Source organism: Cynocephalus volans, chromosome X, assembly GCF_027409185.1.
Source record: "Cynocephalus volans isolate mCynVol1 chromosome X, mCynVol1.pri, whole genome shotgun sequence".
In the NCBI taxonomy this organism is placed as follows: domain Eukaryota; kingdom Metazoa; phylum Chordata; class Mammalia; order Dermoptera; family Cynocephalidae; genus Cynocephalus; species Cynocephalus volans.
In genome coordinates this window covers 118488514-118504619 of record NC_084478.1, presented here as the reverse complement: position 1 = coordinate 118504619, position 16106 = coordinate 118488514, and the positions used below count along the sequence as shown (strand labels likewise).

General features: G+C 42.5%; 1 protein-coding gene across 1 annotated transcript in view; it reads left to right on the top strand.

The window, feature by feature from the left end:
• The first annotated feature begins 10717 nt into the window (after positions 1-10717).
• Positions 10718-16106, top strand: part of COL4A6 (collagen type IV alpha 6 chain) — an 87785-nt gene continuing 82396 nt past the window's right edge. The window contains exon 1 of the mRNA XM_063084862.1: positions 10718-10723. Within this exon, the coding sequence (XP_062940932.1) occupies positions 10718-10723 (6 nt within the window). The remainder of the gene's footprint in view (positions 10724-16106) is intronic.

Here is a 16106-nt window from a genome sequence, read left to right as displayed (position 1 = left end):
TTGTGTGAATGCACTCCAGTGGTTGGCAGACCATCTGCATGGTGGCTGTGGCATCTAGCTACTTTTGCAGCAGCCATGGTTATTGTGGTGGCTGTGGTGGGCCACTCATGTGGAGGTGCTGTTTTTGGTATGCTCCTTGGCACTGGCGGTATGCCTGGTTGTGAGGTGTGTTTGGTCCCCTTCTCCACGCCTCTGGTCCCTGGGCAGGCCCCAATGCACTGGCACCATGTGCCTAGTTGTGGGAGAGGGGTCCAGTCCCCTTCTCCATGTCCCAGGTGCCTGGTCAGTCCTCAAGGCACTGGCGCCATGTGCCTGGTTGTGGGAGGAGGGTCCGGTCCCCTTCTTCATGCCTTGGGTCCCTGGGTGTGCTCTGAGTTGCTGGCATGTTGTGCCTGGCTGTGGGAGAGAGGTCTGGTCCCCTTATCCATACCCTGGGTCCCTGGGTGGGCTCCATGGTGCTGGCATATTGTGCCTTGTTGTGGAAGGGTGGTCTGGTCCCCACCTCCATGCCCCAGGTCCCTGGGTAAGCCCCAAGGCGCTGGCTCAGTGTGCCTGGTTGTGGGAGAGATGTCCAGTCCCCTTCTCCCTGCCTTGGGTCCCTGGGCAGGCCCCAAGGCTCTGGCTCAGTGTGCCTGGTTGTGCGAGAGAGGTCTGGTCCCCTCTCCTTGCCCCAGGTCCCTGGGTGGCCTCCAAGTTGCTGGCATGTTGTGCCTGGTTGTGGGAGGGTAGTACAGTACCCTTCTCCATACCCTTTGTCCCTGGATTGTCCCCCAGGCACTGGCTCAGTATGCCTGGTTGTGGGAGGGGGGTCCAGTCCCCTTCTCCATGCTCAGGTCCCCAGGCTGGCCCCAAGGCTGGCCCCAAGGCACTGGTGCAGTTTGCCTGGAAGTGGGAGTGGGGTCCAGTCCCCAGATCTGAGCCTATGGTTCCCAGGCAGGCCCCAAGGTGCTGGTGGTGTGCCTGGGCCGGAACTAATTTCTTGTCCTTTGCTTCTAACACTGGGGAACTTCCTGTGGGAACCAGTACTTGAGCTGTGTGGTTGACCTCAATTGCTACTTTGCTGCTGTTTCCCTAGGGAAGACTTTTTGTGCAGCTCACAGTTTAATGGTTGACCTTATAGGTACTTCCAGCTCTCCAGAGACCTGGTGGATCTGTGTTCTGTAGAAACTCTGATCTGGGCCTGAGTTTTTTCATCAAACTGCACCCCATGCGATTCTGCATTCCTAACCAGTCTCCTCTGAGTGGTCCTGTGCTGATTGGGGGGCAGGTCAGCTGTCCTTGATGTGTCCCAGTGCTCCCCTGGTGGGCCTGTCTCCCCAACACCCATGCTGCAAACACTTGCCATGGGACGGGCCATGTGCCGGTCCCTTGCACTGACTCATCGGCCTCTGAATGGCTCCCTTTTTTCAGTTGTTCTGGCTCCTCACTCCTGTGTGGGTCCACGGGAACCCTAGTAGGGGTCTTGCTGTCCTGGAGGCCACCAAGGCCCTCTTCTCCCCTTCCACCTCCAAGTAACTCCATCTGAAGGGCACAGCTGCGGCTTCTGCCGGCTCCTGCTCCATGTGCTCAGCAGCTCAAGCCTTAAAGCAGCCGCAGCCCAAAATGCTCAGAGCAGATTTTTCTTTCTCTCATCATAGTTTCTCCCGCCTTCATGAACTCGGTAGGTCTCTCCTCCTCTTCCCCTGAGCTCCAGCGGCCCCGGCTTGGCTGATGTTACATTTTTATAGTTGTAAATTTGGTTGATTTGTGGAAGAGAGTGGCGCTGCGGACCGTCTATTCTGCCATCTTGATTGGATCTCCATTGTTGCTTTTTTTTTAATCACTAGAGTTAAGAAGTTAGGATTTTCCCGGATAAAGTAAAATAAATAAAATGCTATACCCCACTAGTGGTTTCTCCAAGACTAACTTCCCCTCTCCCACCCAATCCCATCCCTTTACCCCAGCCATCATGATCATGACACATATCCACCTCTGACCCCTCTTTCATTCTGCACAATTCTCCAAGAAAAGCAAAACTAAGAGAGTAGGTGTATCCAGAGAGCCTACTGGTGTTACCATGTCTATTGATACAAGATTTAGAGAAGTGTGTGAGCTGTATAAAACAGGCATTTCAGCCTCAAATTAGTATGCATTTAACATGTACAATTGATCAATTTTACTTTTTTTCATACCTAGACAGGAACTCATTATTCCCCTTGCATTTTATCAAACCAACTTGTCGAGTTCTCTGGGACTAGAAGTGTGTTGATTCAAACCAAACTACAAGAGTCCCCTCATGTCAACTGCAATTGTCTAGGAGTGCTTTTGTTGAAACCCTATTTCAGCCACCCTAGGGAAGAAGACTGTAGAGTGAAAGTGATTTGTCTTAAATAAGTGTGCCCATAGGATTACAGATATCGCGTTGACATACTCAGTAAAATCTTCATAGGTCAGAACCTTCGCTATTTGGGATGTTTGTGGCATTCCTCTTTTTGGAGAAATCATAGGATAGGAAAGTGATCTAAGAAGAAATCAGGGATATAGGCTAAGGGAAAAACAAAACAAAAAAAGCAGCCTCCAGGTAGTATCCTGGGATCTGTAGTCATTTAGATCATCTCCTACACCTCTTATACCTACATCCTCAGACAATAGAAAATAATCAACTGGAAAATAACTCAGAGGCCCAGCTAGTCCTCAAACAACAAAGAAAGATTTTCTGTCATCTCCACTTGACTATACCTTGTGAGGCAGGAAGGTTGCCTCTGACAATTTAGAAAAAATTTTCATCAATAAAGGCTTTCCCCTTAGGCCTCAATGAATGAATCAAACAATTCTGTAAACTTGCACAGTTCATTCTCCAAGACTCCCCATTACCTTAAAGATTTGCTGTAATCTCTGATAAATGCCTTAATAAATTAATGGGCTATCTGAAAGATGAGGCCCACAAGAACCCCCAAATCCTAGAATAGAACTCCCAAGGGTGAGGAAGGGCTTATGAATCAGATGGTGTCCTTTCTAGCTTGGGAAAAAACTGGGAGTTCTAGATCTGTCCCAGCCTGACCTGGCCTCTACTGGGCTGGATGCATCTTCTATTCTTACTTGGTTTCTGGGCTTTTATATGCAAATCGCTGAGTGGTCTCAGCACCTATAAGGGAAACAAAGATGAGTAAGACATAGTGCTTGCCCTCAAGTAGCTTATTACCTGGTAATAGAAGAGGACCGAGAGATTAACAATTACAGTTCAGAAAGGTAAATTTTATACAGGTATAAACAGTGCAATGTGAGCATGTTTTGTTGATCAGACAGTGGAAATAGCTATAACAATGATTTTTTTCTTTGCCGATGGTCACTTTATTATTATGGGTTAAGATCAGATTTATCTGAACTAGAAAAAAAGAGAGAGAAATTTAATTGGTTATTACCATACATTATAGGATATACATTGACCAATGTAAAACTTGTTGCAAAAAATTGGCATGAAAATTCACGTTTGAGCCTTTGCTTACTATATAATATTACTTTTGTCAATCTGTCTCCCCTACTATAATGTAAGCTATGTGAGGGCTATGTTCTGTCTGTTTTATTTACTATTGTATCTGCAGAGCATAGAACACAGCCAGTAAACATGTAATAAATATTTATTGAACAGATGAGTAAAGTAAATATAGATAATGAAAAATTAGGATAAACAATATGAAAGAAAATTAATGTGTGTGATTACAGATTATAACAAGGCAATCTGCTGTAGACTGGGGCAAAAGGATAGGTCTCTCTGAGGAAGAGACATTTGAGCAGAGACATGAACGAGGCATGAGCAGTTAGCCAAGACAAGAGTATTATCCTTCAGACAACAGACAGATCACATTTGACATACAAAAGCCTCTGGAAGTCTGAAGATGTCTGGTTTTTAATTGACACATTTGCAGGCTACTCATTGACATATTAGGGAATCAGCTTGAAGTGGCAATTTTTCTGTTTTTCTTATCCAGAAGATGTTCTCGGTCTCCCAGCTATACCTAAATCTTTGGTATTTAAGCTGAGGAAGCAGAGTTCAGAACCAAGTTTCCCTCCTGACTCAGTCCCCATGTGTTATTCTAGGTAGACTTGGCTCTGTACATTTGGCCCCTTGAAACTCCTCTGTCATCTCTTTCTGGCCAGGACCTCAGTTAGGAGGCTCTTCTTTCTTGGCTTGCCTGGCAAGAGATGGGTCTGCCATCTGGAGTCAGAAAAACAGCCTGCCGACCACTGAACAGTTCAGCCTGGGCTCTGGACAATGAGAACCGGGCAATAGCCAATTCCTTGTCTGCAATTTGCTGATTATCACACCCCAGGGTGTGGGAGTGTACAGCCAGGACCGCTTTGCTCTGCCTCTCATCAAGGCAGAATGAACACAGATCCTGACAGGTCAAATCTTCCCCCAGACCTCGGAGGTTGTTGTACAAAGGGCCAGGCTTAATCTCTGGCCAAGTGTGTAATTCATTTATCTGCACGGTCATGAATTCTGGGCTCTCAGGGCAGGAAGCATGGGGCATTGTGACTGGTTCTACAGGCCCAGGGAGTCACTGAAGCCCTGATTGTATTGTGGAGGGAGGGATTTTTGAGACAAAGGCTCCTGTCCTCCAGAGATTGAGCAGATTGGAAGGGAAGCCTATGCACACAAAGGAATGGTGCTTTAGGGAGAGGTTGACAGCCTTGTCATCAATGCCCGTGAACTTCTCTAGATCATGTAAGTGATGACAAGGGGGCTGGAATTAATTATTTCATAGACTTTAGCCAAGAGGAATTGAGATAGGTAAAGAGTTCATCTCAGGATGTTTGCCCAATGCACATCTGCCACTTTGTAGTAGAGGGAAATTTTAAACACCGAGCACCTTTTTTTCAGTAGGCCCCTTCTCAGGGAGTTGTTGGGGGTCTTAATCTTTGCCTCCAGCTGTCAGAGGTCCTTTACCACCACTCAGAAGACTTGAAGTAAAAAGCAGTGCTCTGTAGAGAGCTGATACTCTAAAACTAATTGGAAATTGTTTGGAAATTTATGGTTTCCTGGCTTGGCCAGATGGCTTTTTCTCTGATCCTCCGGACTTCCTGCTGAACAGAGATGGGAATGGGATGTATTCTGTGTTCCTGGAGTTTTATTTGCACAGTTCTGTAGCCTAAGGGGGGTTGACGTGATAAATCTAGCTTCAAAATTAGAGTTATTTTGATTTCGAAGTATTTCACGCGCCATGTCTTTCATTCACGTCATTGCAGCCTACACTGAGCTGTGCAATGGAGGGCATTTTAATGATGGATTGTATGTTATACAACTGCAGGCTCCTGGAAGGGAGGTGGTGGATATCATGGAAGGCAATAGCACTGGAGAGGAATGGAGAGAACAGGGCCCTAGCGCCTTGTTTGACCTCAGACAGGCACTTCACCTCTTTGTGTGGTGAAAAAATTCTGATGCCCCATTTTTCCCTTCTCCCTATTCATTTTTGGGGTGTGATATGAGAGGTGTTAGGAAACCCGAAGCCCAGATCTCCCCAGCCAATCCTGTTAGTGCCTACACTGACAATCATTCATCACACCAATGAAGGTCTCTGAGTGTAGCCATTATCTGGGATGGGTCATGTATTAAATACATTATCAGTCATTAATACTTTATCCCCCAAATACATTCATCAAATTATTCTTAACAGAAAATTGGGACCCCTGGAGAAATGAACTAGAAGGATAAAGCTTTCTGGGGTGACTATACAGGATTTTGCTTTCTCTGGCCTTTTACCGTTTGGCACCTGGCTTCTAGATCTTCAGCAATTACTGAAGATGCCTACTTCATGTGCATTCACCCATCTGCCAACCAATAGCCTCATAATTGGTAGAAACATCAGGGCTCTATATCCCACGGCATCCCAAGCAGTTTATTGCTTTGTCTCTATTCAGCAAGTCTCTATTAAGCACTAATTCCAACACCGTGCTAGGTTCTACAGCAGATATGGAAAACATTTCCATATTCTTCCCTTAATGACCTTGCTTTCTAATTGTGGGAGATAAGCCAATAAACCATGCAACATATACATTTAAGAATCATCTGTTTAAGTGACATAATGAGTGTTCCAGATGGAGAGTTTTATAGTGGTGGGGCAGAGGGATCAATCAGAATAGACTTCTTAAGGGAGGTGGGACTTTTCTGGAGGCCTGAAGAATGGATATAATTTTAATATGTAAAGAGGAAGGAAGGGGGCAGTCTGTGCAAAGAGAAGCACATGAACCAAGATCCAGAGGTGGGAATGAGCCTGTAATATATGTGGAAATTTCACATAAAAGAGACAAAGTAGAAAAAAATAGCTTCAGAAAAGAGAGTGAAGAGCAGAAGAATTTTTATTTGATCCTTTATAACACTATCCTCAAAACTTTTTTGATCATACACCCCTATCAGAAAAATAGCACACCCCCGATATATGTATATCTGTTTATAAACTGTATACTTATACTAGTATGTGAATATATTATAAAGCATACACAAAAGTTATATAGGATGATATAACAAACAAAACAGTTCTAATATTTTCTTCTCATACCCCAAAGAACCATCTTGTACTCCCCCCAGAATATCTGTGCACCTACTCTGGATGCCACTGCTTTAGAGTTCAATGTTTTGGGACTACAGACTTCTTTAAGAATCTGATGAAAGCTACATATCCTGTCCTCTCCCCAGAAATCCATGCACAGATGCTTAACTTTTTCATAGTTTATTTCAGGGACGGGAGGGGTGGGCTACAGACTCCATGAAGCCCATTCTTGGACCCCAGTTTAAGTTTCTCTGGGTGGAGAAAGGCACCGAAGGCTTTCGAGTAGCTTAATCTTTTAGGCAGTTGAATCTGGTCATCCTGCACAAAATGAATTGAATCTGGTCATTGTGTACACCCCATGGGGGGGGGCAGAAAGTAGAAGCAGGGAGACAAGTTAGTAAGCTACTTCAAAACCTCATGCCTGAAATACAAATGTAATGACAATGGAAAAGAGAGGACAGATGCAAATGACATTTCAAAGGAAGCATGGGCAGCTCTCAGTGATCAATAGCAGATGAACGGAGGGGACTCAGTGGTGACTCTGAGACCTCAAGTTTGGGGTAGTGAGGGGGAAGGGCAATGATTATTTGGAATTACGAACTGGTTCAGCTCGCCCAGCATCCCAACAGAAATGGTCTGAGGGCAGTGAGAAATGTGCGGATGAAGCTTGGGGGAACAATCGGAGAGGAGACAAAGACTGAGGAGTTAAAACAATGGGAGCAGAGCAGTTATGAGGGAAGAGAGAATAACAATAGCAAACGTTTCTGTATCAGGCATTGTTCTAAGCACTTTACCAAAGTTGATTCAGTTCATCCTCGCGACAACCTTCGTGAGAAAATTACTGTTATTGTTACCATCATTCCATTTTCTAGAGGGAGGAACGGGTAAAGCAACTTGCCCAAAGTCTCACAGCTAGCAAGCTTCAGAGTAAGGATTCAAACCTGAGCAGTTTCCAGAATCTATGCCCCTTGAGCCTGTGCCGTGCTGCCTGTCAAGAGTGAGGGGTGGGAAGTAAGTTATTGGAAAGCCCACAAGGGAGAGGAGAAAAGGTACACAGGAAAGGGCTAGCACCTATTGAACACCCACATGGCTCAGGCATTGGGCCAGTGCTCTAATAATAATATGCATCGTCATCATTGTAATCACCAAGAGCTTTCTATGTGCAAGGCACTGTGCCAAGAACTCTTTGCGGCATAGTGAACATTTGTCAGTTTTTAATCATTCAGCATCCAAATGCCTTTTGTAGTTGGAAAGAATCTCCCACTGTATGAGTCTTGGTGTAAGGTGGAGCCCACTTCTCACTGTAGAAGCCAAAGGAGGCCAGATACTCCCTTTCTCCCTCCCTGGGTAGCTAGGATGTAGGCACAAGATCTCTGCTGGGCCATTAGGACAGTTTACTTGGAACTTTCAATCTGGAGCAACTGCAGCTAAGATAAGGAGTCAGAATTCAATCACAGTGGTGGTCAGTGGCTGTGGTTATGGTACCCTAGCCAGATTGTTCTGTCTAGCCTCCAAAGTCTCCTCCACTCTTTCATCTACTCTGGAGATCTCTGTATCACAAATTGACAAACTACAAATTTAGCCTGCCACCTTTTTTCCTAAATAATGTTGTATTGGAACACAGCCGCACCCATTCGTTTACTTGTCTCTCGCTGCTTGTGTACTACAATAGCGGACTTGACTATTTACAGCAGACTGTAGGGCACACAAAGCCTAAAATATTTACCCTCGGGCCTTTAGCAAAAAAAGTTTGCCCTCTCCTGCTCTATATCCTTCCCATAAATCCCCTTTCTGACTTAATATATGCAGAGTTGATTTCTGTTGCTTGCAGCCAAGAATTTTAACTGATACTAATGAATTATCTCATCTAATCCTTTCAACAACCTTGATAAGCAGGTGCTATTGTTAACCCCAGGTCGAAGATAAGCAAACCGAGACACAGAGAGGTTAAGTTATCTGCCCCAAATCACACAGCTGCTAAGCACTAGTAAGTGATATTACTGAAATTCCAACCCCGCTCTACCTGACTCTATCATACATGAAAGAAATAAAGAAAATGGAGATGGAGCAGTTAGCAGTCTCAGACAATTTTGAGATAGCAGAGAAAAGACAATCATTCTCCCCACTTGCTCAGAGGCACCCAAGTGATCGGTGCCATGGAAACAGAGAGAAAAAGGAATAGAGATAGCAGCAGCTTGGGTTTGACATGTTTATTTCCCTCTTCGCTGTTTCTGTGCAGTCTATTAAAATGTTAGTTTGAGCCTCTGTCAAAAGGTTAGACCAACCTCTCAATTCTTGGACCCTCTGCCACCCATTTGCTTGCTGAGAAATGTAGAGTACATTTGAGTTGCAGTCGAGAAGTATACTAGGCTGTGGAGTTTGAATTCCCTCTTCCAGATCACTGGGACCTACACTGGATCCAGATGTCAGTAGCCAAAGTACCACATTGTTTCCTCTGCTAAAATGTGTGCACTTTGAGGACAGGGTGTAAGGCTTGCTCACTAATTCCACGTACATATTGAAAAGTGAGGTGGCTCACATGCAGATGACCACAAAAGCTTATTTCACTGGCAACCTTCTCTCTTCTCAATGTGGCCGAGGTAGATGATCACTTTCACAGCAGGCTTAGTAGTCTAGAACTTTTGCTTTGCTAAACGTGAAAATACTGGACAATAAGCCACAGCTTTTGGGAGGTGGGTGGCTTTTCAGCCTTACCCACTGGATTTAGAGTTCCTTTGGTGAAATTCCTGTAAATGCTGACAATAATATGATGTTCCCTCTGCTCAGTGCACCATTTAATTGAGTTAATTAATGACAAAAACATCTCACAGCAGTGAGCCTTCTGTTAGAAGTATCTGAAGGGAGGGAGGATCAAAATGCTGACTGGTGAAGGAGGCTTCTTGGATAAAGGCATTTGGAATGTTATTGGACTGATCTGTTCGTGTGTGTGCACACCCTTTTGTCAAAACAGTCTGTTTCTTTTAAGCTAGGTGGGAAAGTCGGTAAAATAATTTTTTGTCTTGTCACATATACTGATGAAGTGTTTTCCTCTGTGATTTTACCTTCAGCAAACATCTCTCTCTGCCAGTTAAAGAAGAAAACCCTGCTTCTGCCAAGCCAAGATGTTGGTTGGGAGAGAATTTGTGAGGGCCCTTTATTTTGTAGCACATGACGGGTCTACCAGGAATACATTCTTTTTTTTTTTTTTTTTTTTTCTCTCTCTCTACTAATATAGCCAGGAACATCTGAATGGTGTCTGAAAACAGACATTTCTTTGCTCTGGGTCAAGCCCAGCTCTGTATCCACTAGAGCTTGCTCTTTTTTGGATGAGTTCCTGGAGCTAATTAGCAAAAGAGTGAACTCCAGGAAACCATTAGGAGTTATTATTTCTTGATTATCTGTATGTGGAGGAAAAAGGTGACGGTTAGGACAGTTGAACAAGCCTAAAACTTACCATCCCAACCATTTCAGCACCCTTAAACATTCTCACAACATAATCATGTTGTTATCATGTTCACCTAGTACTGAATTCTTTTCTAAAACACCTTCCCATCAAAGATTCTCATTCAACATTCACAGCAATACAATGAAAATTTCATGATTAGGGCCGCCTTATAGATCAGTTGGTCAGCAGTAGTGCCTTTCAGCAGGACAGGTGCTTAGTTGTGTCTGTGGGTGCCCCAGGCCTGGGACTTGGGGAATTGTGGCACTATTAGTCAGCCCAAGGAGATGCAGAGCCTAAGCAAACTGAGTTCACAGTGACCTGTTTTTATGATTGGTGGCCAAGAGTACACAGTAGATAACCAACAGAAAACTTTGATTTGTCTCTCTTAATCCTTTGATTTGGCTGCAAAAGTCTTTCACGTTAAATCTGTTCTCTTCTGACTAAACTCAGTGTTGATTCTGAGCACCCCAACTCTGAAAATGTTGCTCAAAAGTGAACACTAAATAACATGTTACAGCAGTGCAGCCTTGCTCAGTGTAGTCAGAGAAGACTATTTGATAGCTCTCCTATCATTCTCCTGTGAAGAAAACAAAAAATGTGACCCTGAACCGACACTGCGCAGGCGAGCCCACTGGCACCAGCCAGCCAGCAGACGCACACGGCTCCACATGGCCCCCTCACCCGCCACCTTGGACCCAGGTGGGGGGGAGCTCCAGGCCCCACACCAGTGCCCTGAACTGGCACCATGCAGGTGAGCTCACTGGCGCCAGCCAGTCAGTGAAACTGCATGGCTCCATGTGGCCCGCTCACCCACTGCCTTGGACCCAGGCAGTGGGGAAGCTCCACGCCCTTCCCCGGCACCCTGAACTGGCACTGCCCAGGTGAGCCCACCAGTGCCAGCTAGCCAGCAAAACCACGTGGCTCCACGTGGCCCCTCATCCCGCCTCAGACCCAGCAGGGAGCACCAGCCTACAGAACCAACCCACTGAGTTTGTCCCAGCAGAACTCCTCATGCTAGGGGCTCATTCTATGACAACAGAATCTCGAACAGGAGCCAAGTTGTTAACATAACCACCACTACACCTACTGTCAAGCAAAGAGAGTTCACCCCCCACAGTAGCAACCAAGGCCACTCCACAGCCAACCTCAGTGTAATAGAAGAAGCAAACCCCCTACCAAATGACCAAGCATCAGTGAAAAAACACTAGAAGTACAAGCAATCAAGAAGAAATGACACCACCAAAAGGATACAGTAATGCCCCAAAGTCAGACTCCATGGAACAGGGAATCCTTGAAATGTCCAGAAAAGAATTTCAAGCAATGATCTTAAGAAAACTCGAAGAAATAAAGGAAGATTCAATTAAAGAACACAATGAAACAAGAAAAAACATCCAGAATATGAAGGAGGAAATCTACAAAGAGATTAATACCTTTAAAAAGAGTGCAGCAGAACTTCTAGAAATGAAAGGTTCACTCAATGAAATAAAAATCATGATTGAGAGCTTGAGCAGCAGGGTAGAGCAAGCAGAAGAAAGAATTTCGGAGCTTGAAGTTGGTCTTTTTGAAATAACTCAGGGAGACAAAAAAAAAAAAGAATTTAAAATAATGAGGAAAACCTAAGAGAGATAGCAGATAATCTCAAGCACTCTAACATCCAAATTGTGGGTATTCCTGAAGGGCAGGAGAAGGGAAAAGGTATCAAAAACCTACTCAAGGAAATAGTAACAGAAAACTTCCCAGGGGTAGGGCGAGATACAGACCTTCAGATCCAGGAGACTCAAAGGTCCCCAAACAGGTTCAATCCCAAAAGATCCTCCCCAAGACATATTATAGTTAAATTCACAAAGCTCAAAGACAGAGAATTCTACAAGCACCAAGAGAAAAGCATCAGGTCACTTATAAGGGAATCCCCATCAAACTAACAGCAGACTTCTGAACCAAAACCCTACATGCCAGAAGAAAGTGGAATGATATATTCAAAATACTAAAAGAAAAAAATGGCCCAGCCAAGAATTCTTTACCCAGCAAGTCTCTGCTTCAGAAACAAGGGAAAAATAGTATATTTCCTAGACAAACAAAAGTTGTGGGAGTGCACCACCACAGGACCAGCCCTGCAAGAAATTCTCAATGGATTCATTCATCTGGAATCCAAATGATGGTGACCATCATGAATACACACGAAAGAGCAAAACCCACAGTTAAAACAAAAATGCTGGCAAGAAAGTGAAAGAAGATGAATCATTCCACCTCGAATTCCCAATTCACATTGAAGAAGAGAAATAAAGGGGAAATAGTGATGAAAAGATATTTACACCACCTAAACAAGTAGCAATTAAATAACAGGAATTAAACAACACTTCTCAATAACTACTATAAATGTGAATGGACTAAACTCCCCATTCAAAAAACACAGACTAACTGATTGGATTAAAAAGATAGACCCAAGTATATGCTGTCTTCAAGAGACCCACCTCACCTGTAAAGACACTCAGACTAAAAGTGAAGGGATGGAAAAAGATATACCATGCAAATGGAAAACAAAAACGAGCAGGAGTAGCTATTCTTATATGGGACAAAATAGACTTTAAACGAAAAAACATTAAAAAAGACACAGAAGGCCATTATATAATGATAAAAGGAACTCTCCAGCTAGAAGACATAACAATCATAAACATGTATGCACCCAATACAAGAGCACCTAGATATACCAAGCAAACACTCTTAGATCTAAAGAAGGAGATAGGACCTAATACATTAATAGTGGGTAATCTGAACACCCCTCTCTTGGTATGGGACAGGACTTCCAGGAAACAAGTCAACAAAGAGACACAGGATCTAATCTACATCCTAGACCAACTGGACTTGGCAGATACATACAGAAAATTTCACCCAACAGCTCAAGAAAACACTTTCTTCTCATCAGCTCAGAGTACATTCTCCAGGATAGACCACATATTAGGTCACAAATCTAGTCTCAGCATATTTTTAAAAATTGAAATAATTCCAATGATCTTTTCAGACCACAATGGACTAAAACTGGAGATAAACAATAAGCAAATCGCTGGAAGCTATACAAATACATGGAAAATAAATATTAGGCTCCTGAATGACCTATGGGTCCAAGAAGAAATTAAACAGGAAATCAAAAAATTTCTAGAAACTAATGAAAATAAAGATACATCATACCAAAACTTGTGAGATACTGCAAAAGCAGTACTAAGAGGCAAATTTATTGCAGTAAATGCATATATCAAAAGAAGGGAAGACTCCAAATAAACAACCTAACACTATGCCTCAAAGAACTTGAAAAACAATACTAATCAAAACCTAAAGTTAGTAGATGTAAAGAAATAATTAAGATCAGAGCAGAACTAAATGAAATAGAGACCCAAAAAACAATAGAAAAGATCAACAAAACTAAAAGTTGGTTTTTCGAGAAGATAAACAAAATAGACACAACATTAGCTTGATTAACAAAAAAAAGAAGACCCACATAACAAAAATCAGAAATGAAAAGGGAGACATTACAACTGACACCACAGAAATACAAAGAATCATTAGAGACTATTATAAAGAACTGTATGACAACAAATTTGAAAATCTGGAAGATATGGATAAGTTTCTAGACACATACAAATTACCAAGACTGAACCAAGAAGAGATAGAAAACCTGAACAGACCAATAATAAGCAAGGAGATTGAAGTGGTACTTAGCAATCTTCCAACAAAAAAAGTCCAGGACCGGATGGCTTTACAGCTGAATTCTATCAAACTTTTAAAGAGGAGTTAATACCAATTCTCATGAAACTGTTCCAAACAATTGAAACAGATGCTACTCTACCAAACTCATTCTATGAGGCCAACATAACTCTGATACCAAAACCAGATAAAGACACAACAAAAAAAGAAAATTACAGACCCATATTCTTGATGATCCTAGATGCTAAAATCCTTAACAAAACATTAGCAATTAGAATACAGCAACATATTTAAAAAATTATACACTATGATCAAGTGGGATTCATCCAGGCATGCAAGGATGGTTCAACATACAAAAGTCAATAAATGTGATACATCACATCAACAAGCTCAAGGACAGAGACCATATGATTATCTCTATAGATGCTGAAAAAGCATCTGACAAAATTCAACATTCCTTCATGATAAAGACTCAGCAAATTAGGTATAGAAGGAAAATATCTCAACACAGTAAAAGCCATTTATGACAAGCCCACTGCCAATATTACTCTGAATGGGGAAATATTGAAGGCCTTCCCCTTAATGACAGGAACAAGACAGGAATGTCCACTCTCACCACTTTAATTCAACATAGTACTGGAGGTACCAGCTACAGCAATCAGGCAAGAGAAAGAAATAAAGGGAATCCAGACTGGAGAACATGAAGTCAAACTTTCCCAACTTGCTGAAGATGTGATACTATATACATAGAAAAACCTAAAGACTCTATCAAAAAACTCCTAGAACTGGTTAATAACTTCAGTAATGTTGCAGGATACAAAATAAATGCCCAGAAACCAGTAGCATTTATATACTCAAATAACGAATTAACAGAAGGAGAAATTTAAAGAAGTAAGCCCATTTACAATTGTCACAAAAAACATAAAATACCTGGGGATCAATTTAACCAAGGAGGTGAAAGTCCTCTACAATGAGAATTATAAACCACTTCTGAAAGAAATTAAAGAAGACACAAAAAGGTGGAAAGATATTCCATGCTCTTGGATTGGAAGAATTAACATTGTGAAAATGTATGTACTACCCAATGCGACCTACAGATTCAATGCAATCACCATCAAAATACCAATGACATTCTTCACAGAAATGGAAAAAACAATCTTACATTTCATATGGAAAAACAAAAGACCCCGAATAGCCAAAGCAATCCTGAGCAAAAAAAACAAAGCCGGAGGCATAACTCTGCCTGACGTCCAACTATACTACAAAGCTGTTGTAACCAAAACAGCATGGTACTGGTATAAAAATAGACATTCAGACCAGTGGAGTAGAATTGAGAACCCAGAAATCACGCCTCAGGCTTATAGCCATCTGATATTAGACAAAGGCAACAAAAATCTACATTGGAGAAAAGACTGCCTCTTCAACAAGTGGTGCTGGGAAAACTGGATATCCATATGCAGAAGAATGAAACTAGATATGCATCCCTCACCATACACTAAAATCAACTCAAAATGGATTAAAGAACTAGGTATAAGACCCAAAACTGTAAAATTACTAAGGGAAAATATAGGTGAAACACTTCAGCGGTTAGGTCATGGCACATGCTTTATGAACATGAGCCCGAAAGCACAAGCAGCAAAAGAAAACATAAACTAAAATGTTTCTGCACAGCAAAGGGAACAATCCATAGAGTGAAAAGACAACCTACAGAGTGAGAGAATATGTTTGCCAACTATGCATCTGACAAGGGACTAATATCCAGAATATACATAGAACTGAAGCAATTATACAGTAAAAAAAATAAATTACCCAATTAAAAAATGGGCAAAGGAGATGAATAGACATTTTTCAAATGAAGACATACAAATGGCCAACAGATACATGAAAAAATGCTCAACATCACTAGTCATCAGGGAAATTCAAATTAAAACCACATTGAGATAGCACCTCACTCCAGTTAGACTGGCTATGATCAAAAAGACGGTGAATAACAAATGCTGGCGAGGGTGTGGAGAGAAGGGAACCCTACTGCACTGTTGGTGGGAATGTAAATTAGTACAACCACTTCAGAAAACAATTTGGAGGTTTCTCAAACAACTACACGTAGATCTTCCATATGATCCAGCAATCCCTCTTCTGGGTATATATCCAGAGGAATGGAAATCATCATGTCAAAGAGATACCTGCACTCCCATCTTTACTCCAGCTCTGTTTACAATAGCCAAGATATGGAACCAACCTAAATATCCATTGATGGATGATTGGATAAGGAAACTGTGGTATATATACACTATAGAATGCTACTCTGCCATTTAAAAATAAATGAAATACTCCCATTTGCAACAACATGGATGAACCTGGAGAAACTTATGTTGAATGAAACAAGCAAAGCACAGAGGGATAAATACCGCATGTGCTCACTCACATGTGGGAGA